This window comes from Lutra lutra, chromosome 10, assembly GCF_902655055.1.
Source record: "Lutra lutra chromosome 10, mLutLut1.2, whole genome shotgun sequence".
NCBI classification, from domain to species: Eukaryota; Metazoa; Chordata; class Mammalia; order Carnivora; family Mustelidae; genus Lutra; species Lutra lutra.
In genome coordinates this window covers 1371491-1395283 of record NC_062287.1, presented here as the reverse complement: position 1 = coordinate 1395283, position 23793 = coordinate 1371491, and the positions used below count along the sequence as shown (strand labels likewise).

Here is a 23793-nt window from a genome sequence, read left to right as displayed (position 1 = left end):
GGGCGGTGCAACTCCGCCTGGGGCAAAGACGCTTGAGAATCACTACAACAGGCCCCTCCCCCAGAAGATCAACGAGAAACCCAGCCAGGACCAAGTTCACCTACCAAGGAGTGCAGTTTCAATACCAAGGAGAGCGGCGGAATTCCAGAGGAGGAGAAAGCAAAGCACGGAACTCATGGCTTTCTCCCCATGATTCTTTAGCCTTGCAGTTAATTTAATTTTTTTTCTTTTTCAATTTTTTTTTCTCTTCTTCTGCTAAATTTTTTTAACTTTTACCGTTTTCTTTTTTAACGTTTTTTAAAATAGTTTATCTAATATATATATATATTTTTTCCTTTTTATATTTTTTATAGGCTTTCTTTTTTTAATAGTTTCTTTTTTTTCTTTTTTTTTTTTCTTTCTGAACCCCTTTTTATCCCCTTTCTCCCCCCTCACGATTTGGGATCTCTTCTGATTTGGCTAAAGCATATTTTCCTGGGGTTGTTGCCACACTTTTAGTATTTTACGTGCTCCTTCATATACTCTTTATCTGGACAAAATGACAAGGCGGAAAAATTCACCACAAAAAAAAGAACAAGAAGCAGTACCAAAGGCTAGGGACCTAATCAATACAGACATTGGTAATATGTCAGATCTAGAGTTCAGAATGACGATGCTCAAGGTTCTAGCCGGGCTTGAAAAAGGCATGGAAGATATTAAAGCAGCCCTCTCGGGAGATATAAAAGCCCTTTCTGGAGAAATAAAAGAACTAAAATCTAACCAAGTTGAAATAAAAAAATCCATTAATGAGGTGCAATAAAACATGGAGGCTCTCACTGCTAGGATAAATGAGGCAGAAGAAAGAATTAGTGATATAGAAGACCAAATGACAGAGAATAAAGAAGCTGAGCAAAAGAGGGACAAACAGCTACTGGACCACGAGGGGAGAATTCGAGAGATAAGTGACACCATAAGACGAAACAACATTAGAATAATTGGGATTCCAGAAGAAGAGGAAACAGAGAGGGGAGCAGAAGGTATGTTGGAGAGAATTATTGGAATTTCCCCAATATGGCAAAGGGAACAAGCATCAAAATCCAGGAGGTTCAGAGAACCCCCTCTCAAAATCAATATGAATAGGTCCATACCCTGTCACCTAATAGTAAAATTTACAAGTCTTAGTGACAAAGAAAAGATCCTGAAAGCAGCCCGGGAAAAGAAGTCTGTAACGTACAAGGGTAAAAATATTAGATTGACAGCAGACTTATCCATAGAGACCTGGCAGGCCAGAAAGAGCTGGCATGATATATTCAGAGTACTAAATGAGAAAAACATGCCGCCAAGAATACTATATCCAGCTAGGCTATCTTTGAAAATAGAAGGAGAGATTAAAAGCTTCCAGGACAAACAAAAACTGAAAGAATTTGCAAATACCAAACCAGCTCTACAGGAAATATTGAAAGGGGTCCTCTAAGCAAAGAGAGACCCTAAAAGTAGTAGATCAGAAAGAAACAGAGACAATATACAATAACAGTCACCTTACAGGCAATACAATGGCACTAAATTCATATCTCTCAATACTTACCCTGAATGTTAATGGGCTAAATGCCCCAATCAAAAGACACACGGTATCAGAATGGATAAAAAAACAAAACCCATCTATATGTTGCCTACAAGAAACTCATCTTAAACCCGAAGACACCTCCAGGTTTAAAGTGAGGGGGTGGAAAAGAATTTACCATGCTAATGGACATCAGATGAAAGCAGGAGTGGCAATCCTTATATCAGATCAATTAGATTTTAAGCCAAAGACTATAATAAGAGATGAGGAAGGACACTATATCAAACTCAAAGGAACTGTCCAACAAGAAGATCTAACAATTTTAAATATCTATGCCCCTAACGTGGGAGCAGCCAACTATATAAACCAATTAATAACAAAATCAAAGAAACACATCGACAAGAATACAATAATAGTAGGGGATTTTAACACTCCCCTCACTGAAATGGACAGATCATCCAAGCAAAAGATCAACAAGGAAATCAAGGCCTTAAATGACACACTGGACCAGATGGACATCACAGATATATTCAGAACATTTCATCCCAAAGCAACAGAATACACATTCTTCACTAGTGCACATGGAACATTCTCCAGAATAGATCACATTCTTGGTCCTAAATCAAGTCTCAACCGGTATCAAAAGATTGGGATCATTCCCTGCATATTTTCAGACCACAATACTCTGAATGAAGCTAGAACTCAATCACAAGAGGAAATTTGGAAAGAACCCAAATACATGGAGACTAAAGAGCATCCTTCTAAAGAATGAATGGGTCAACCAGGAAATTAAAGAAGAATTGAAAAAATTCATGGAAACAAATGATAATGAAAACACAACGGTTCAGAATCTGTGGGACACAACAAAGGCAGTCCTGAGAGGAAAATGTATAGCGGTACAAGCCTTTCTCAAGAAACAAGAAAGGTCTCAGGTACACAACCTAACCCTACACCTAAAGGAGCTGGAGAAAGAACAAGAAAGAAACCCTAAACCCAGCAGGAGAAGAGAAATCATAAAGATCAGAGCAGAAATCAATGAAATAGAAACCAAAAAAACAATAGAACAAATCAACGAAACTAGGAGCTGGTTCTTTGAAAGAATCAATAAGATTGATAAACCCCTGGCCAGACTTATCAAAAAGAAAAGAGAAAGGACCCAAATAAATAAAATCATGAATGAAAGAGGAGAGATCACAACGAACACCAAAGAAACACAGACAATTATAAGAACATACTATGAGCAACTCTACGCAAACAAATTTGACAATCTGGAAGAAATGGATGCATTCCTAGAGACATACAAACTACCACAACTTAACTAGGAAGAAATAGAAAGCCTGAACAGACCCATAAACAGTAAGGAGATTGAAACAGTCATCAAAAATCTCCAAACAAACCAAAGCCCGGGGCCAGACGGCTTCCCGGGGGAATTCTACCAAACATTTAAAGAAGAACTAATTCCTATTCTCCTGAAACTGTTCCAAAAAATAGAAATGGAAGGAAAACTTCCAAACTCATTCTATGAGGCCAGCATCACCTTGATCCCAAAACCAGACAAGGATCCCATCAAAAAAGAGAACTACTGACCAATATCCTTGATGAACACAGATGCAAAAATTCTCGCCAAAATACTAGCCAATAGGATTCAACAGTACATTAAAAGGATTATTCACCACGACCAAGTGGGATTTATTCCAGGGCTGCAAGGTTGGTTCAACATCCGCAAATCAATCCATGTGATACAACACATTAATAAAAGAAAGAACAAGAACCATATGATACTCTCCATAGATGCTGAAAAAGCATTTGACAAAGTACAGCATCCCTTCCTGATCAAAACCCTTCAAAGTGTAGGGATAGAGGGCACATACCTCAATATTATCAAAGCCATCTATGAAAAACCCACCGCAAATATCATTCTCAATGGAGAAAAACTGAAAGCTTTTCCGCTAAGGTCAGGAACACGGCAGGGATGTCCGTTATCACCACTGCTATTCAACATAGTACTAGAAGTCCTAGCCTCAGCAATCAGACAACAAAAGGAAATTAAAGGCATCCAAATCGGCAACGAAGAAGTCAAACTATCACTCTTCGCAGATGATATGATACTCTATGTGGAAAACCCAAAAGACTCCACTCCAAAACTGCTAGAACTTGTACAGGAATTCAGTAAAGTGTCAGGATATAAAATCAATGCACAGAAATCAGTTGCATTTCTCTACACCAACAACAAGACAGAAGAAAGAGAAATTAAGGAGTCCATCCCATTTACAATTGCACCCAAAACTATAAGATACCTAGGAATAAACCTAACCAAAGAGACTAAGAATCTATACTCAGAAAACTATAAAGTACTCATGAAAGAAATTGAGGAAGACACGAAGAAATGGAAAAATGTTCCATGCTCCTGGATTGGAAGAATAAATATTGTGAAAATGTCTCTGCTACCTAAAGCAATCTACACATTTAATGCAATTCCTATCAAAGTACCATCCATTTTTTTCAAAGAAATGGAACAAATCATCCTAAAATTTATATGGAACCAGAAAAGACCTCGAATAGCCAAAGGAATATTGAAAAAGAAAGCCAAAGTTGGTGGCATCACAATTGCGGACTTCAAGCTCTATTACAAAGCTGTCATCATCAAGACAGCATGGTACTGGCACAAAAACAGACACATAGATCAATGGAACAGAATAGAGAGCCCAGAAATAGACCCTCAACTCTATGGTCAACTCATCTTCGGCAAAGCAGGAAAGAATGTCCAATGGAAAAAAGACAGCCTCTTCAATAAATGGTGTTGGGAAAATTGGACAGCCACATGCAGAAAAATGAAATTGGATCATTTCCTTACACCACACACGAAAATAGACTCAAAATGGATGAAGGATCTCAATGTGAGAAAGGAATCCATCAAAATCCTTGAGGAGAATACAGGCAGCAACCTCTTCGACCTCAGCCGCAGCAACATCTTCCTAGGAACATCACCAAAGGCAAGGGAAGCAAGGGCAAAAATGAATTATTGGGATTTTATCAAGATCAAAAGCTTTTGCACAGCAAAGGAAACAGTGAACAAAACCAAAAGACAACTGACAGAATGGGAGAAGATATTTGCAAATGACATATCAGATAAAGGGCTAGTGTCCAAAATCTATAAAGAACTTAGCAAACTCAACACCCAAAGAACAAATAATCCAATCAAGAAATGGGCAGAGGACATGAACAGACATTTCTGCAAAGACATCCATATGGCCAACAGACACATGAAAAAGTGCTCCATATCACTCGGCATCAGGGAAATACAAATCCAAACCACCATGAGATATCACCTCACACCAGTCAGAATGGCTAAAATTAACAAGTCAGGAAATGACAGATGCTGGCGAGGATGAGGAGAAAGGGGAACCCTCCTACACTGTTGGTGGGAATGCAAGCTGGTGCAACCACTCTGGAAAACAGCATGGAGGTTCCTCAAAATGTTGAAAATAGAACTACCCTATGACCCAGCAATTGCACTGCTGGGTATTTACCCTAAAGGTACAAACATAGTGATCCGAAGGGGCACGTGCGCCTGAATGTTTATAGCAGCAATGTCTACAATGGCCAAACTATGGAAAGAACCTAGATGTCCATCAACAGACAAATGGATAAAGAAGATGTGGTATATATACACAATGGAATACTATGCAGCCATCAAAAGAAATGAAATCTTGCCATTTGCGACGACGTGGATGGAACTAGAGGGTATCATGCTTAGCGAAATAAGTCAATCGGAGAAAGACAACTATCATATGATCTCCCTGATATGAGGGATAGGAGATGCAACATGGGGGGTTAAGGGGGTAGGAGAAGAGTAAATGAAACAAGATGGGATTGGGGGGGAGACAAACCATAAGTGACTCTTAATCTCACAAAACAAACTGAGGGTTGATGGGGGGAGGGGGATGGGGGGGTGGGGTTATGGATATTGGGGAGGGTGTGTGCTATGGTGAGTGCTGTGAAGTGTGTAGACCTGGCGATTCGCAGACCTGTACCTCTGGGGATAAAAATATATGTTTATAAAAAATAAAATTAAAAAAAAAAATATGTAACAAACCGAAAAACTGCACAGTGAGTGGAAATGAAAACCAAGTGATAAAGTGAAGAGAGGCGCCCTTGAGAAACAAGACAAACAGAAAATGGAAAGTAAAATAAAAAAAATTATTACCATGCAGACACTAACCCCCCAAAGCAATGTAACCATTCTAATAGCAGACTCTAAAACTTGATACATTTCTGTAGAAAAAGGACATTTCAGAACGATAAAGAAAATAACCCGAACAGGGAAAGATCACATTTTCAAATATGTATGCACTCCAAAACACAGCTTCAAATATTTAAAGCAAAAACTAAGAGAACTAAAAGAAAAACAAATTTAAAAATCATAGAACCTTTAAGAAATTCTCTCAAGAAATGATATAAAAAAAAAAAAAAAACAAGGCAAAGAGAGTAAAGACATACAAAAAAACAACACTATAATGAACAAACCTGACAAAACTAACTTTAGGAAAAATTAAACAACAAAGAGCAAATTTCACAGAATTTTCAAGTGTACATGGAAAAATTAATGAAATGTCCAGCTATAGAGAAAGAACACCAGTGTTCAAACAACTGAATACTGCAGAGCAAGTTCTCTGGCCAAAAGGGAGTTGTGCTGAACATGAAAGGGCACTAGAAAATCTCCAACTGCCAAGACATAAAATAACAACAATAAAGTTATGTAAGTCAATGAACTGAAAATAAGTTGAAACACTGGCATGAAGCTGGAGGAGGGCCGAGAGGGAAATTTATAGACATCAATAAATGTATTTAAAAAAAAAAAAAGAAATGTCAGTATTTTGAATTTCCATTCAAGAATCTAGAGAAATGAACACCAAAGAAAATCTAAGGAAAAATAACAGGAAGGGAATTCCAAAGAGGAAAAACCAGTTCAAAAATACAATAAAGAGGACGATGGGCATTACGGAGGGTACCTGTTGTGATGAGCACTGGGTGTCATATTTAAGTGACAAATCACTGAACTCTCCTCCTGAACCAGTACTATACTATAAGCTAACTAACTAGAACTCAAGTAAAAACGTGAAACAAGGGGCGCCTGACTGGCTCAGTGGGTTAAAGCCTCTGCCTTCAGCTCAGGTCATGATCTCAGTGTCCTGGGATCGAGCCCCTCATTGGGCTCCCTGCTCAGCGGGAAGCCTGCTTCCTCCTCTCTCTTCCTGCCTCTCTGCCTACTTTTGATCTCTGTTTGCCAAATAAATAAATAAAACCTTTAAAAAAAAAAGTGAAACAAAGCAGAAAAAATAATTTAAAAATTTAAAAATAAAGGAAATCAACAAAGTTAAAAGTTGGTATTTTGAAGAGATTAGTAAAACTGATAAACCCTCATTAAAGATGGATCGAGGAAAAAAAATGATCAATGTCAAGAAAGAGACATCATTATACAACCAACTTAAACCAAAAAGTTATGAGAACATTATATAAAATATACACCATTACATTTGGCAATTTGGACGAAATGAGCAAATGCTTTAAAGATATGTAACTTTAGCAAACATGATACACACACACCATAGAAGACAAACAGAACAAGTCACGCCGGCCGGCAGTTCACAATGAGGTCCTCTGGAGACACGGTATGGTTGTGGGAAGATGGCCCAGAGACACCGGTCACAAGACGGGGCTTACATTAGGTGACTGGACAACGGTTCAAGGACCGTGTGGTTTTGCTGGGGAATAGGTGCAGACAATCGATGACCGTGATCTTAATAATGTTTCTCGAGGAGGAAGGGAAGTGGAAGGGGACTACGTGATAACTGGTTAAAACACAACAAACGCAGAAGCCACTCCAGTTAGCTGAGAGAGGAAGCTGTCTGGTTATCGGTGTGATCGGAACGTACTCTCATTTGAGACTGAGACTTGAGGATGGTCCCAGCATGGCCTGTGTGCTGCTGGTGCTGTGAAATGACTCCCGGTCCATGTGGAACACCACAGCGGGCTGTGAGGACCAGGCCAGCCCTATGGAGTCCATGGCTTCTGCTCTCTCTCCCATTTAGGCAACATACGGACACAAGCCAACCTACCTACACTGTCAGGAAGGCGGTCACCCTTGTGGGGGAGTGGCGTCAACAAGGGGGCTTCTGCAGTGCAGATAAAGCTCTAGATCTTGCTCTGGGTGCTCACACAGGTGTATGCTATTTGCAAAAATTCGTAAACTGCAACACACACATATTTCAATAAAATGTTAAAATTGAAAAACACCTTGTTTTCTCTGGTGAATAGGACTAGTCGTGAGGAAGGAAGAGATGGAAACCTACATCCATTCTGTACTATTTGGTTTTATAAACTGTGCATGTTTTATTTGGACAGAAAATTGTTTAAATATTTCAAAGTCAATGGTTCACTGTCTAAAAAGGATGCTTGGATGTAAGTGCTGTGTCCTACCGTCAGGAAGTATCAGATGCGGAACAGTAAACCCCGACACGGGCGAAACGGCTTCAGGTCTCAGTGTACGCGGGAGTTAACCCACAGGGTTAGCAGCGAAGTTCATTTTGACCATTTTCTATTCTGGACACAAAATCTTCTGTGAACCTTAGAGAAGCCTAGACACACCACGATGGGACACAAGTACAGATTGGTCTCCTGCTCTCTTTCCAGGGAAAGTCCAAACTGACATGTTTGTTATCTTGGTTCTGAACCTGGATCAGGTTTCAGAATATGGTTTGGTTTGGTCAACATTTATAATAGATACAGACGTTGTATCTGTTTCCAGGTCCAAACTCTTCAGAACTACATTATCATCCAACCTAGACAAATCCAAGTACCATGTGAACCACCATAAAACATTCCATCAATGGGTAACATTTCGGTAATGGTCTCCAATGACACAACTGCTCCACTGTGCTGATACCATCCCAGGCTGACTAGCTGAAGATGAGCAGGATTAAGTGAAGACAAATACAAAGTCTTGCCAACCAAATGAGCAAACTGACAAGGCCCGAAAGACAGCCCACATCGCCCATTAAGAATAAACCGCTATCAGACAGAAGAAAAGGAAATGAAGGAGTCGATCCCATTTACAATTGCACCCAAAACCATAAGATCCTTAGGAATAAACCTAGCCAAAGAGGCAAAGAATCTGTGCTCAGAAAACTATAAAGTACTCATGAAAGAAATTGAGGAAGACACAAAGAAATGGAAAAATGTCCCAGGCTCATGGATTGGAAGAAAAAAATACTGTGAAAATGTCTATGCTCCCTAAAGCAATCTACACATTTAACACCATCCTTATCAAAATACTATCCATTTTTTCAAAGAAATGGAACAAATCATCCTAAAATTTATATGGAACTAGAAATTACCCTGCATAACCAGAGAAATGTTGGGAAAAAAAATAAAAAGTTGGCAACATCACAATTCCAGACTTCAAGCTCTATTACAAAGCTGTCATCATCAAGACAGCATGGTACTGGCACAAAAACAACACATAGATCAATGGAACAGAATAGAGAGCCCAGAAATAGACCCTCAACTCTAGAGTCAAGTAATCTTCGACAAAGCAGGAAAGAATGTCCAATGGAACAAAGACAGCCTCTTCAATAAATGGTGTTGGGAAAATTGGACAGCCACGTCCAGAAAAACGAAACTGGACCGTTTCCTTATACCACACACGAAAATAGACTCAAAATGGATGAAACACCTCAATGTGAGAAATGAATCCATCAAAATCCTTGAGGAGAACACAGGCAGCAACCTCTTCGACCTCAGCCGCAGCAACTTCTTCCAGAACACTGCCAAAGGCAAGGGAAGCAAGGGCAAAAATGAACTATTGGGAATTCATCAAGATCAAAAGCTTTTGCACAGCAAAGGAAACAGTCAACAAAACCAAAAAAAACAACTGACAGAGTGGGAGAAGATATTCTCAAATGACCTAAAAGATAGGGCTAGGCTAAAAGATAAAGGGCTAGGATCCAAAATCTATAAAGAACTTAGCAAACTCAACACCCAAAGAACAAATAATCCAATCAAGAAATGGGCAGAGGACACGAACAGACATTTCTGCAAAGAAGACATCCAGATGGCCAACAGACACATGAAAAAGTGCTCCACATCACTCAGCATCAAGGAAATACAAATCAAAACCACAGTATTTCACCACAGTGAAATACAAATCAAAACCACCTCACAACAGTCAGAATGGCTAAAATTAAGAAGTCGGGAAACAATAGGTGTTTGTGAGGATGTGGAGAAAGGGGAACCTCCTCCACTGTTGGTGGGAATGCAAGCTGGTGCGGCCACTCTGGAAAACAGCATGGAGGTTCCTCAAGAAGTTAAAAATAGGGCTACTCTATGGCCCAGTAATTGCACCACTGGGTATTTATACAAAGGATGCAAACATGCTGATTCAAAGGGGCACATGAACCCCGATGTTTACAGCAACATTATCTACAGTAGCCAAACTATGGAAAGAGTCCAAATGTCCATCAACTGATGAATAAATAAGGAAGATGTGGGGTGCATGCATGTGTGCGTGTGCGTGTGTGTGTGTGTAATGGAATATTACTCAGCCATCAAAAAGAATGAAATCTTGCCATTTGCAATGACGTGGATGGAATCAGAAAGTATAACGCTAAGTGAAACAAGTCAGAGAAAGACAAATACCATACGATTTCATTCATATATGGAATTTAACAAATAAATCAGATGAACATATGGTGGGGGAAGGAAATAGGGAAATAAACAATAAGATTCTCTTACTGACACAGAACAAATTGAGGTTGCATGGGTGGAGGTGGGTAGGGGATGGGCTAGATGAGGGCTGGGCATTAAGGAGGGCACTTGTGATGAGCACTGGGTGTCGTACGTAAGTGATGAACCACTGAATCCTACTCCAGAAACCAATATTGCACTGTGTGTTAACTAGAATTTAAATAAAAATTGTAAGGAAAAAAAAGGTATCAGGAGCTAGTTCACAGATCCGGGTTAGTACCGGTGAGGAACAGCCTGACTGAGCACGGAGACTGACATCTGGAAGGGAGCTCCCGCTCACAAAGTCCGAAGCCCACCGCTGCCGGCCCGTCACAGCACATCAACCCCTGCCAGGCCGCGCCTGCCCTGCTTCTGCCCTGCGTCCGTCTGCCGCAGTAGCTCCAGGTTCTATTTCAAGCTTGCAGGGTCAGCTAAGTCCCTCGGGGCTGGCGCGGTGCACGGTGTCAGTCCGTGCGTGCGCGTAAGTATGAGTCACCATGGTCTGGAGTGGGAGAGCAGGATGTTCCCGCCGAGAGAGCGGGCTGCGGGAGCTGTGCGGGAAGAGGAAACCTGGCGGTCCTGAGACTCCGCCTGCGGCAGGGCCCGCTGCTCAGACGGCCGGCTTCCCCCCTTCTGGAGCCTGCATGCTGGCCAGGTCCTCATGTGGACCGCCCCCAGCACGCACCGCACAGTGTGGCTTATGCCCAACGGCTGCTTTTGTTGGGGCGGGAGGGTCTGGAATGTGGTCTTGTGCTGGGCAGGACAGGCTGGCCACGACACCGTGCGACCGAGTGTCCACTGAGCCTCCTTGGCCCCTGCCATTGCACAGGCGCTGTCACAAGCTGGTCCTGGGAGCAGGAGGCTCGCCCCGCGGGACCCCGACAATAGGGGCTTGGAAGTTGGCACCTCATTTCCGGACTGCTGACCTCACGCTACATGTTCTCTCTAGGCTGACTTCGCCTTCTGTCTTGTCTCTGCAACGCATCTTAGCCCACAGTGAGACTGTTTCAAGTCCTCTGTCTTCTGGACACACTCTGTCCCTGGGAGAGTCTTGGAGACCCTGACACGAGGACACCTCTATAAAGGCCAGAGCTCACCAACTCTCCCTTCTGGACCACGACGGCATTCCCCCACTCAACCAGAAAAGTCCCATTCAGCGGCAAGACCGACACAGGTCAAAGTGAGCTATGAAGTTACGTACTGTGGAAATTCTAAAAATAGTGACTCTGGAAAATGTCAAATGCTTACCTTGAGCAACCAGATCTCGTCTCAATAAAGGATAGAGAACGGGTTCTACACCATCCATCTCTTGGATAATAAGGGTTTTCCCAAAACGTACTGCCAACTCAAGAGCCGTAATAAAGTTACTATCCTGAGAAAATAAAAAAGAATACACATTAATTCCTTTATTACCTTAATATCTACAAAGGTCCTTACAGATAATAAAGGAATATATTAATAGGAATAATATGAATATTTTAAAATTAAATATGCATGTTAATAATTCAAATTATTCATGATTGCTTTTCTAGTTATAAGTACTGGCTGGTGAATCATTTAGTTGAATAATTATCAAATAGGTTTCATAAATAATTCAAATAGACATACAAAAAGTAAAGATTTTAAAAAAAACTTTTTTCAATCCTTTATGATGATTTCAAATTTCAACTTGATGCAGAAACAAATTTTCAAATTCCTTATATAAGTTACTCACCCAAATATTACTAAGAACTACTTTGGTTATGTTCAAATCAAACACCAAATGGAAGAGTAAAGAGAAATGATGAATTCTAGCCAACTTTCTCCTTGACGTGATATGTGCTACGTCTAATCACTGTGGAAAGAACATCTGGACAAAATTCTGTAACCAGGCAAGATTTTTAGACTTTCTACCTAGTAAAAGGGTTTTAAACATCACTTCAAGCCTCCAACTATGGTTACAAAAATTAAATATTTGGAATAATAATTACTAAGCTCTCCTCCCGTAAACTGTAAGTGGTATTTATGTGTTATCTAATTTATAGTTAATTCTTTTTAAAAAAATATTTTATTTATTTATTTGAGAGAGAGAGAGAGACAACGAGAGAGGGAACATAAGCAGGGGGAATGGGAGAGGGGAAACCAGGCTACACCAAGCCCGATATCGGGCTCCATCCCAGGACCCTGGGATCATGACCTGAGCTGAAGGCAGAGGCTTAATGACTGAGTCACCCAGGTGTCCCTAACTTAATTATTTTTAACACACAAATGAAGCAAGTACCTCCATTTTATAAATGAAATATGTTTGAAAGAGGTAACTGCTCAAGCACCTAAAGAATATCTATGAAAATGAATACAAATCACACTAGGCCTTTCTCAAAGAGAAAAAAAACAACAAAAACCTGTCCCCAAATAATTTTCTCAGCACGATAAATATGGCAGTGAGAGGTCACAACTATGATTACGTTTTGCCAATCAACGTGTCTCATGCTGGGACACCTGAGAGACACTCACCAGTGAGGAGCAGGGACAGGACATGAGGAGAGGCGCTGAGAGAAAGCACCATACGCTGCAGGTCCAGCAGCCTCTCTCCAAGCAGAGTTGGGAACTCTTCCTTCTCTAGGAGCCTATACTTATGTCTTTGATCATAATGTCATGTAAATGCTCATTTAATCGTCTAACCTCCCAGACTGGCATCACCATGAGGACAGGAAATGAGACTACCTTACTCATAGCAAATTCCCAGGGTTTGGATTAATGCCTAACATTTGGAGCGATCAAATAAATATTCTCATCCCTTTCGTAGTAAAGCTAAAAGTTCCCCTTTCCTTCCCCGGGTCCCATGCCAGGTACGTCACAGGACCGAGTCTGTGCCTCCTGAATACAGACCCAGAACTGCGCCCACCATGACATGCTGGTACCAGTCGGTGTCTCAATTTTAAGCCATACAAACCTGCTGGTTAATAACTTCCAAACGCGAGTCTTTCAAATGTGTCTTTAGCCACTCTGTAGCTTGAGAAGAAGGGTCTATAAGGAATGGGCATACTTGACTCTAGTTCCAAAAAAGAAAAAAAATTATAAGCTTTCATCAGATGGAAATCATTTCCCGAAAACGGGTGAATTCATTACTGAGTGAGTTTTCTCTCATTTGGAACAGGTACATACACAGCCCTCAGGAGGGAGTAAAGGTGGAGTCTGAACCGCACCCAGGGGCTGTACCAGTCCACTTCAGAGCTACTGGAAATTCACACTAGAAAATGAAATGCCACCACAGTAAAGCGCAAACAGTCCCCTCACTACACGGTAACTCAGAGGACGTACAGCGAACTACAGGGAGCGAGAGCTCTGGTCCCAGCGTAACATCACTCGCACCTGTCTTCTGGCTTTGAAAAGACACAACCAAATTATTCCAAATTTTATATATGCTTTGGTTGAATAAGCCATAAAGACCTTAGAAGAGAAGTATGAACTCATCATAAAAGTATTGTTCAAGTAATTATCAATATAACATTAATTCTTAGAAAGCAGTATGGCTAATATTATAAAAGGAGCATCCTAGGAAAGATGTAGCTTATAGATTAAGATCTAATGAACTAGGAACTAAACCCATTACAGGGTACCCTGAAACAAAGAGTTAGACAGCAGTGGAAATGCACTAAACACACAATGTCACTTAGCAGGTGAAAAGAAGCCAATTATAGAGATAGGATTAATAAAAATATATGTAAGTAGATGAATACATATATTGGCAAGTTTGAAAGTCTAATATTACAAGTATCGTTACCCAGTAAATCAGACCTAAATAATAACTGGCCTAATTTTTCTTACATGTTCACACTTAGAAAACCGAATGCGCTCGGGCGACAGGGTGAAGGAAGCGCACGGAAGCGCAGGTGACATGAACACGTAGCCCCGAGGAGCATCTAACACGGGCACAGAAACTATTTCAGGGACGCGCCAAGGAGGCTGAGGGTAGGGACCATCCGCCCCAGGGACAAAGAGCATTTTGTCAGCAACGCTGCTTTGGACCCACAGCGGGTGGTAATAAAGACCTGACTGACAATAAACCAGCTTCATTATAGTTTTAAAATGCCCTCCAGCCACACACCCCCTTTTTGCTTGCACCTGAAACGGACCGCTCAGGCCCCCCAGAGCTCCCACAGTGGCACAGGGCAGTAGGATCCCCTCTCAAGCTAGTCTCTCTCTAGCTATTCCCACTTCTGCTCCGTCACATAAACGTGCCTCTCCTAGCAGATGAGGTTTGGTACGCAGCCTTGTATGTACTTCCTGTGTATCACATCTAGACTGGAGATCTAATTCTATGCTAGTAGGAGAGCAAACATTCACCAAACTACAAGATTTTGCCCAATCACACAAACAAGGATTTTAAAGTTTAAAAAAAATGTTCTTACCCATGATTCCAAACCAATGATCTGATGCAGTTAAAAAAAAGAAAGAAAGAAAGAAAGATAACATATTTCAGTAGGACCAAAAACATGCCCTAGAATGCCAAAGAGCACTTACAATTTTGATTTCATGTTATACTCCTCCGGAGAGATTTAGACAAAATCTCTGAGGTATATTTTAATATGATTATTATGTTTAATGTCATGTGATCCATGATTAAATGTTGTCAAATTCTCCATGTAACAAATTACAATAAATCCAAAAACGATGAGCTTTCATTCATTCATGAGTTCATTCACCTACCACGTGTTGAACAACTACTAAGTCAGACAATATGAGGGCTACAGAAATCAAGGACGCTTACCCTCAATGACATCACACCCAGGAAAGACATGGAAACTGACAGTTCCATAAAGAACACACAAGAGTCTACAGGCAGGGCACAGGTGGGTTTGGGAAGCCACTAGAAAGCAGTTCCAGTCAAACTAAGTCAGGAGAGAGAAACAATACTTAGCCTGGGGAAGAAGTAGAAACAGCACATCAGGCAAAGGGAAGAGCATTGACAGACAGGGGGAGAGAAAGCCCGGCACAATCTGGAAGCTGGCAGAGCCCGGCAAGCCTGGAGTGAAGCAGCAGAGGCTGGACGATGCACAGCACAGGGCAGGAGCGGTCTCGGTGCTTCGGGTCTTACTACGCTGTGCCTACGAATGACAAGTTTACGCTGCAACGGAGAGTCACCGAAATCTACTGATCAGAGCGTTGTCGTGATAAGGTTAGTAAGGTAGAAAAAGCACTCCTACGGCGGGGAAGGTAGTGATGCAGGGGGGCAAGTGACCGCCAGTGTGACACTGTATTCATCCAAAGCCCCACTCTGCAGCCGAAATGAACCCACTGGCCGTGGTCGCGCTTAGAGCAGGATAAATCCATGACGCTCCTGAGATGTAGATGTGACAAGATGTGTTGAGGAGCTGGCTGAATGGAAAACTAGAGAGACAAAAAGAGACTTGCGGATACGCTGCTTACTCTCCTGGGCCAGCACAGACATCTCCACGGGTCGGAATAAGAAAGAGCAAGTCACAGGGAGGAGGAGGAGAGAAGATCCTCAGTGTGCAAAGCTACCTTTGCCCACCTGCATGCCCGCTCCAGTGTCTGCGATGGGCCATCAGACATCTAGCACTAACCGACACCTAGCCCAAACCAACCAGCACACTGCCCACGTTAACTGATCAGAATCCTTCTGGGGAGAGGGTACGGACAGTGTCGGGGTGGGGGCTGCAGACCCATCTCTAGTGCCAGAGCATAAACTCTGATAATAGCAAGCCAGGAGCCACCAATGGCCATCCTTGACACAGGGCAGACAGAACCTAGCTGGGAATGAGGCTGTCTGTTGACATGGGTTGGGAAAACAATGTCCTGGTGACACCATTTGAATCCTATAGCTGGTCTCAATGTTTTCAACATCTCGGTTAACTTAAAAGCACAAGTTCCCTTTTTTTCTTAAATGTACTATGCTTGGCCACTAAAAAAATTCTTGACTAAAAAAAAAATAAATAAGTAATGATTAATTTAGAGACAGAGACAAGTGACTTCACCCTTGTGTGCAGCAATGTCCGTATCTATAAATAGGGTAACACATGGACCAGACAAGGCGGATTTGAAAATCCAGTGAGACAGGGGTTGAAGTGTTTTCCCTGTGTTCATTCTTACATAGTGATACGTGTACGAAATAGTATGAGTGCTTCAGTGTTACTATTCCTTATTTGAGGTTTATTTGCAAAAAGAACTTTCTCTATGTGATTTACCTTTAAAATTTTGTGTTCTTTACATTAAGATCCAATTAATTTGCATTTCCTGAACCTACACTGAATGTCAGAAAGGAAAACAATGTCAGAAATTTTGTGTGGTTTAAAAAGAATTTGACAAAAAAAAATTTTGTGTGGTTTAAAAAAAATTTGTCACTGAATTATCTACAAACAGTAACATTCAATACATGTCTTCACAAGGAAAAATTTGCGAAATCTAAATCCAGAAAAATTTATAATACTGTAAAATTTAAATTAAGCACCTTTCCCATCTCCTTTCGGGATACTTTTCACTCATACCTCCCCCGTGGTTTCTAAGCCTTAGAGCTCTGTGCTACCGCTAGGTCCCACCCACAATATTGGAAAGATCACAGAAATTAACACCCAGGTCAGGACCCTCTGGAGAATAAAAGGAGAGCTAATATTAATTACATCAGGACCACAGATGTGAATCACAGGACAGGCAATCCAGGACACAGGGTCCCCATGGCCACCTTCTTCCCAGCTCACAAGAACACAGGTCACAGGAACCTCTTGCTGATGTACTTAAACTAACTCCCATCACAAGGTCAACGGGAGAACATTAGTTGATTGTTTCCTCTTCTAGACATTATTGTACTTCAGTAGTTAGTTTAACACAAATACTTTTATAAGACAAACAAAGGAATAATCAGGGACACAAAGGCTCTATGAGGACCACTGACGGAGAGAGCAGCTGCAGACGTGAATGTGGGAAAGCCCCCAGGAGAGGGAGAGCGTCAGGAACACGCTAGCGGGATCAGCGAGAGGAGCTACATCTCTCAATCCAAATTACACCGGACTCATCATGCCTAGTCATGTTTAATGCAGGGAAAACTTCCCAGAAACCCACATGTATCCACTTAGAAATCTAATGTCACATACAGCACTTGAGCAGGTCTTACAGATGCAGGCTATCCAATCACGGCCTCACCTGCAAGCTTACTCTAAGTGCAGACTACTTGAGAACTGAGACAGAGGGCTGACTAGAATGCAAATTCATCCCCCCAAAAATAACTAATGACCCTAATAAATTTTCCATACGGTTTTTGTCATATAGATGCATGTAAATATCGGCAATAAATACGGTAATATTACATACACAGTAAATCTAAGCTTATTATGAAAATCAATTTCAAAAACAACTTGAATATGGGTATTCATCATGAAAGATCATTCAGAACACAAAAGTAAACATTTTCAATTAGTATCGTCAGGAAAAAAATACTGTGATAAATATTTTTTTTTTCTAAAGTCTCACCCCCCCTGATTTCTTATGGAATAGAAAAAGAATAATATTTAAACTCTGTGTTTTTTAAATCTGCAAGTGATTATTTACTTAGATTGCTAAAAAAAGAAGATGAGGTGATTATGAAACTTTGGGGAAGGAATAACGGGATAAAAAGCACCAACTATGGAGAGAGCCCAAATGTCCACTGATTGATGAATGGATAAAGCAGCGGTGCTATACACAGCTATATACCGCTATGTGTAACTGTACATGTATGTGTATGTGCATGTGTATCTGCATATGTATGTGTATGCGTGTACCTACATGTACACGCAGATGCATACGTACACATACATGTATATGTACACACACACGCAATGGAACACTACTCGGCCATCAGAAAGAATGAACTCTTGCCATTTGCAAAGACATGGCTGGAGCTGGAGGGTTTATGCTAAATGAAACAAGTCAGAGAAAGAGAAATACGACGAGCTCTCACTCACATGCAGAATTTAGGAAAGAAGGCAGCTGAGACTCAACGATACAGAACAAACCGAGGGTTGAGAGAGGGAGGTGGGCTGGGGATGAGCTAATGGGGGATGGTTGCTGAGAAGGGCAGTTGCTGTGAGCAGCACTGTGTGTTATACGTAAGTGATGAATCACTAAATTCTACTCCTGAATCAATTTTACCATATATGTTAACTAATTTGAATTTAAATAACTTGAAATTTTTAAAAGCACACATTTTTATATAATGTAATGAATTTATTTACCTACATAGAGTTCCAGATTCATGATTCTACTGTGAAAAATAATGATGAAAAATGTTTTAAAAGAGAAAAAAATCAATGCTTTAAGAAGTCAAGACTGTTGGCTCTTTGGTCAGCAACTGTTCTGCTGGGAAGGCAGCAGTGTAATGAGCCAAAGCACATCAGCTGGCCAACAGCCCAATCAAAGGACCCTGTTTCATCCAGGAGCGCAGGGCCCACAGTACAAACGCTGTCAGACTGTGGCTGGTGTGACCTAAAAAGGAGCATTCAACGTTCATGCTTCGTGGGAGCTATGGGCGGAGACAGTGTGTGGGCAGAGGAGGGGCTGCAGGGAGCAAAGAAGAAACTGGTGTACGGGGTACAACGCACTGAGACAGAAGCAACAGGAAAACATCTGTCAGCACAGGGAGAGCCATCCTCCCACGATCTGTTACATCACACAAAGGTACACCAAGCTAATGGTAGAGATCTTACTTCACTAGAAGAACTACCAGTTTGTATACCAGAGCTGCAATTTGATTTTCCCATTCATCGTGCTAAGAAGGCTGTAAGAGTTTCACATTTAAACAATGATTTGGGAGAAATATACATTACGGGAAAGAACAATTTTCAAAAAATGCATATTGTTATCCCTAACCTACAACCCCAAACTTACCTCATCTTCACTTTGTAGAACTTTGTTTTGTAAAACACAGTAAAATAAAATGGTAAAATCATATACTGCAGATGCAGGAACTATACAACAAGGTGAATCAGGTACCACTAAAATATTCCCATTTCTATTAGGGAGTTCAATTTAGAATTTTTTGTCATGAAAATAATGTCACTTTAGTTTACACTTAGGTAAAAAGTAAATTATACTGAAAATTGTAGATTCACCAACCAAATCATAAATGGATTTTCATTCCCAAAATAACCCCACTTTCACGTAATGAGAAGAATAACTGTGAAAGCCTAAGAACCTGAAAAAGGTGATGTCTGGGGCAGCTTCCACAGGAACACTTCCCATGAGAAATGAAAACTGATTAATTACCTGTAAGATAACAAGAGCATTTTCTATGGAAAGGTCATCTGATGGCAGGCCTTCACTTTTCCAAATTAACTGCTCACTTTCAGTACAAAGAAATCTCCTTAGGTCAAATTCTGAAAAGTTTAAGATATTAATATTTCACTACAGTGATCGTGTACTTGACAAGGGGAAGGGAACAAAACTATTTAAAATATACTCAAACAAAAGTCCCATGGCCATCCTTTAATATTCAATCCATTCTTCCCCCTTCAGCATAAGAAGTTAAGGGGGATACAAGTTTAAGACAGTGCAAAGGAATGGAACTCAGTGAAATTATATTTTTTGTATATTTAATATATATTTCACAACTATAATAATTTGAGAAAACCACAAAATTCACAAGGAATTTTGGAGTTCCTACATCTAATTTTATCATATAGAATTACTGTAAAAATCAATATATTAAAATATTTAACTGCATTCATCCATTATAAAAAATACTCCTGGTCTCAGTTTCAAAGACGATTTTAGGAATAGAAGAATCATTGCAACAAAACAATTCAAAGAACAATTACACAATGGAGCAAATCTAAAAATAGATTTGGTTTCTTTTCGCTTACAGAAAGTTTTTCTCATTTAGAAAAAGTAAAATGGCAAAAATTAAAAGATGCATTTTTAGGATACTGAAATTTCACAACATGAATGACTCAATACAAACTTTCAAGACAAGCTGACTTGGTCCATTCTTCTAAGCAGGTTTTCCTCAGACCTTCAGGAGCAGCAGAAAGATACGTGATAAATGCAGCCGCGAGCTGAGCTCTCTTAGGAAGAGTAGCTAATTCCTCTGTTATCTCTGCAACCTGCACAAGACATGAGAAAGCAGGTGGGGGAGTAGGGTACAGAGATGTTCTGACATGTGAAAAACATGACAGCTTCATAAATCAGAGTCCTGACCATAGAAGACAAAATCATGCATTGGTTTAACGTAATAACCCCTGTCCTGAATACAACCGTGGAATGTAAAAACCCCCAACGAGATCTCTCAGACCCTGCTGAAATTTTAAAAATGTATGAAATATCACTATTAATTGTAAAGATGAACATATTTTGTCATTGAACATTCCTAGTGAAGCAGAACTTTCATCCCAATGACAGTTAAATACTGTGAATTAGCGTCACTGTGTAAGCTACTATTAAGCGTAGACAGTACGAGCAAAGGCACAAAACAAAACTGTAAGAAAGCAGGGACACTCATTAGCTAAAAGCGTAGTGTGGCTACGGAAGGGCAGAAAGAGGAGCCACACGGAAGACACGAAAAGAGGCAGACATGACGGGCGCAGGAAGCACACAAAGGAGATTCTGTTGTGAGCTGCAGTAGGAATGGTCTACGCGAGTATTTCTACAGGGCAGGGACTGACGTGATGAGACCGGGTTTAGAAAGACGGTCAGCACACAGACGTGCAGTGCCCCAGTTTAAGGGCCAGGTAGGAGGGAGACAAGTTAGGAGAATTTAGGTAAATAAATAAATAAATAAATGGCCTTAAAGACAGAAGACAAGTACGAGGGATATTTGCAAATGGATAGGACAAGCAAATAAGGAAATCGGACCAGATGACTAGCAGTGAAATCCAATCAGCAATCAAAAAACTCCCAATAAACAGAAGTCCAGGACTGTATGGCTTCACAGGTAAATCCTACCAAGTATTTAAAGAAGAGTTATTAACTATTCTTTCTAGAATACACCAAGTGAAATAAGTCATAACAGAAAGACAAATAGCATACTATTTCACATCTACGAAGCATCTAAAAAACAAAATGAATGAGTAAACAAGCAAAAAGCAGAACCAGATCCATTAATACAAAAAACAAAGTGTTGATTTAGGGGATGGACAGAATGGGGGAAGGCAGGAGACATAGGTTCAGTTATGGAATGAGTAAGTCGTGGGAATAAATGGCACAGCATACGGAATACAGTCAACGACGAAGCGATAGTGTTGTATGGTGACAGACGGCAGCTACACTCGTTGTGAGCACAGTGTAATATATAGACTTGTTCAATCACTATGTTGTACACCTGAAACTAATATAACATGGTGGGACAACAGTACTCAAAACATTTTAAAATAGTAAGAAATAAACAAAAATACGTGTTCATCTCAAAGTATTTCGAAAAAATAGAAGAGGAAGGAAAATACCTAAATTTACTCCATGAGGCAAGCATTACCTGATACCAAAACCACACAAAACACTACAAAAAGAAAGAGAAAGGAAGAAAGAGAGAGAGAGAGAGAAAAGAAAACCACAGGCCAATGTTTTTGATGAATCAAGATGTAAAAGCTTTCAACAAAATATTAGCAAATCAAATTCCACAGTACAATTTAAAACATCACGACAATCAAATGGGATTTACTTCAGGAATGCACGAGTGCTTCAATATTTGAAAATCCAACAACGTACTACACCACATTAACAAGAAGGGTAACAGCTATATGATCATCTCAAGGGATATAGAAAAAAATTTTGACAAAATACAATATGCATTCATAATAAAAACTCTCACCAGAGTGGTTTCAGACAGAACATACCCGAACGTAATTAAAGTCATATATGAAAACACACAGCTAACATCATACGCAATGGTGATGAAAACTTTCCATCTAGAATCAGGAAGAAGACAAGGATGTCCACTTTCACCACTTTCATTCAACATAAAACTAGAAGTCCTAGCCAATCAGACAAGAAAAAAAAGTACAAAATGCATCCAAAATGCTAGGGAAGAAGTAAAACGGTCACTATTTGCAGAAAACATGATACTACACATAGAAAACCCTAAAGACTCGACCAAAAAATCATTAGATCTGATCAATGATTCAGAAATGTTGCAGGAAACTATGTGCCGATAATTATTTTAAGTGTAAATGTACTAAACACTCTAACGAAAGACACAGGGTGTCAGGATGCATAAAAAAAAAAAAGAGAGAGAGAGAGAGACCCATCTATATGCTGCCTACAAGGGACTCATTTCAGACCTAAAGACACCAGCAGATGGGAAGTGAGGGATGGAGAACCACGTGTCTTGCTAATGGACGTCAAAAGAAAGTCAGACCAGCAATACTTACATCAGAGAAACTAGACTTTTTTGTTCTTGTGTTTCTGTCCTGCGTTGGTCTCAGGGTGATACTGGCCTCATGGAATGACTCTGAATGTGTTCCTTCTCTGCCATGATTTGTAAGATTTTGATACAGATTGATGTTATTTTTTTATGTCTGGCAGAATTCACCAATGAAATCATGTGGTCTTGTATTTTCCGTGCTAGGAGATTTCCGGATCCTAATTCATCTTTCATTCTTCTTATTGGTCTAAGAAGATTTCCTATTTCTTGGATTCACAATTCATGATTCGATCATGGGTAACCCGCCCATTTTCTAAGTTATCTGACTTGTTAGTATACAAGTATTGTTTATAGTAATTTGTTACCACACTACGTATTTCTGTTGTACTACTTTTCTCTTACATTTCTCATTTTGACTTTCAGTCCTCTTTTTCTTAGTTAATGTAGGTAAAACACTGCCATTTTTGTTTACTTTTTTGGAAAAACTGGTCATTACTTTCAATGTTTTATTACTGTTTATTTTGGTCACTATTTCTAATTTTTCTTTCTTCTTTCGTCTACTAATTCCAGCTAAGTTTCTTCTTTTTCTAGTTCCTTGGGCATCATGTTGCTTTTTTATTTTTTTTTTCTTCATACAACCATTTATAGCATTAAGTTGCATTCTAACATCTAGTTTTGCTGTATCCCACAGGTTTTAGAATATTGTTTTTTGTTTTTTTTTTGTTTTTTTTTTGCTTTGAGACATACTTTGATTTGCTGTTTGATTTCTTATTTGGCCTACTGCTTATACAATAGTATGTTGTTTAACATTTATATATTAAATATTTAATATTTACATTGTAGATTTTCCAGCTCTTTTTCATTGTTGATCTTTATTTTTGTCTCATTGTGGTTGGAAGACATACTTGGTATAATTTCAGTCTTCTTAAATTTGTAATATTTGTTATGTCTCTTTTTATGTGATTTTAATCAAGGGATTCTTCTGCGTATACTTAAAAAAAAGAGTATTCTATTTTTTTTGGATGGAATGTTTTTTACAGATCTTTTAGAACTGTGTATTCTGAAGTATGTTTTAAGTAAAAAATGTTCTTGTTGAAAAAAAAACCAGTAACTTGAACTGAGGGTGCTCATTTAACAGAAA

At 39.9% G+C, this 23793-nt stretch overlaps 1 protein-coding gene across 3 annotated transcripts in view; it reads right to left on the bottom strand.

Annotated features, from left to right (window-relative positions):
• The window catches only part of DYNC2H1 (dynein cytoplasmic 2 heavy chain 1), a 292883-nt gene that overhangs the window by 162578 nt on the left and 106512 nt on the right, over nucleotides 1–23793 (bottom strand). For 2 of the 3 annotated variants that reach the window (XM_047692880.1, XM_047692882.1), the window contains exons 62-66: nucleotides 20259–20400; nucleotides 19565–19674; nucleotides 14716–14736; nucleotides 13257–13355; nucleotides 11573–11696 (exon numbers count right to left, since the gene is read on the bottom strand). In XM_047692880.1, coding sequence (XP_047548836.1) covers nucleotides 11573–11696; nucleotides 13257–13355; nucleotides 14716–14736; nucleotides 19565–19674; nucleotides 20259–20400 — 496 coding nt within the window. The remainder of the gene's footprint in view (nucleotides 1–11572; nucleotides 11697–13256; nucleotides 13356–14715; nucleotides 14737–19564; nucleotides 19675–20258; nucleotides 20401–23793) is intronic. The other variant, XM_047692881.1, reaches the window with a different exon arrangement.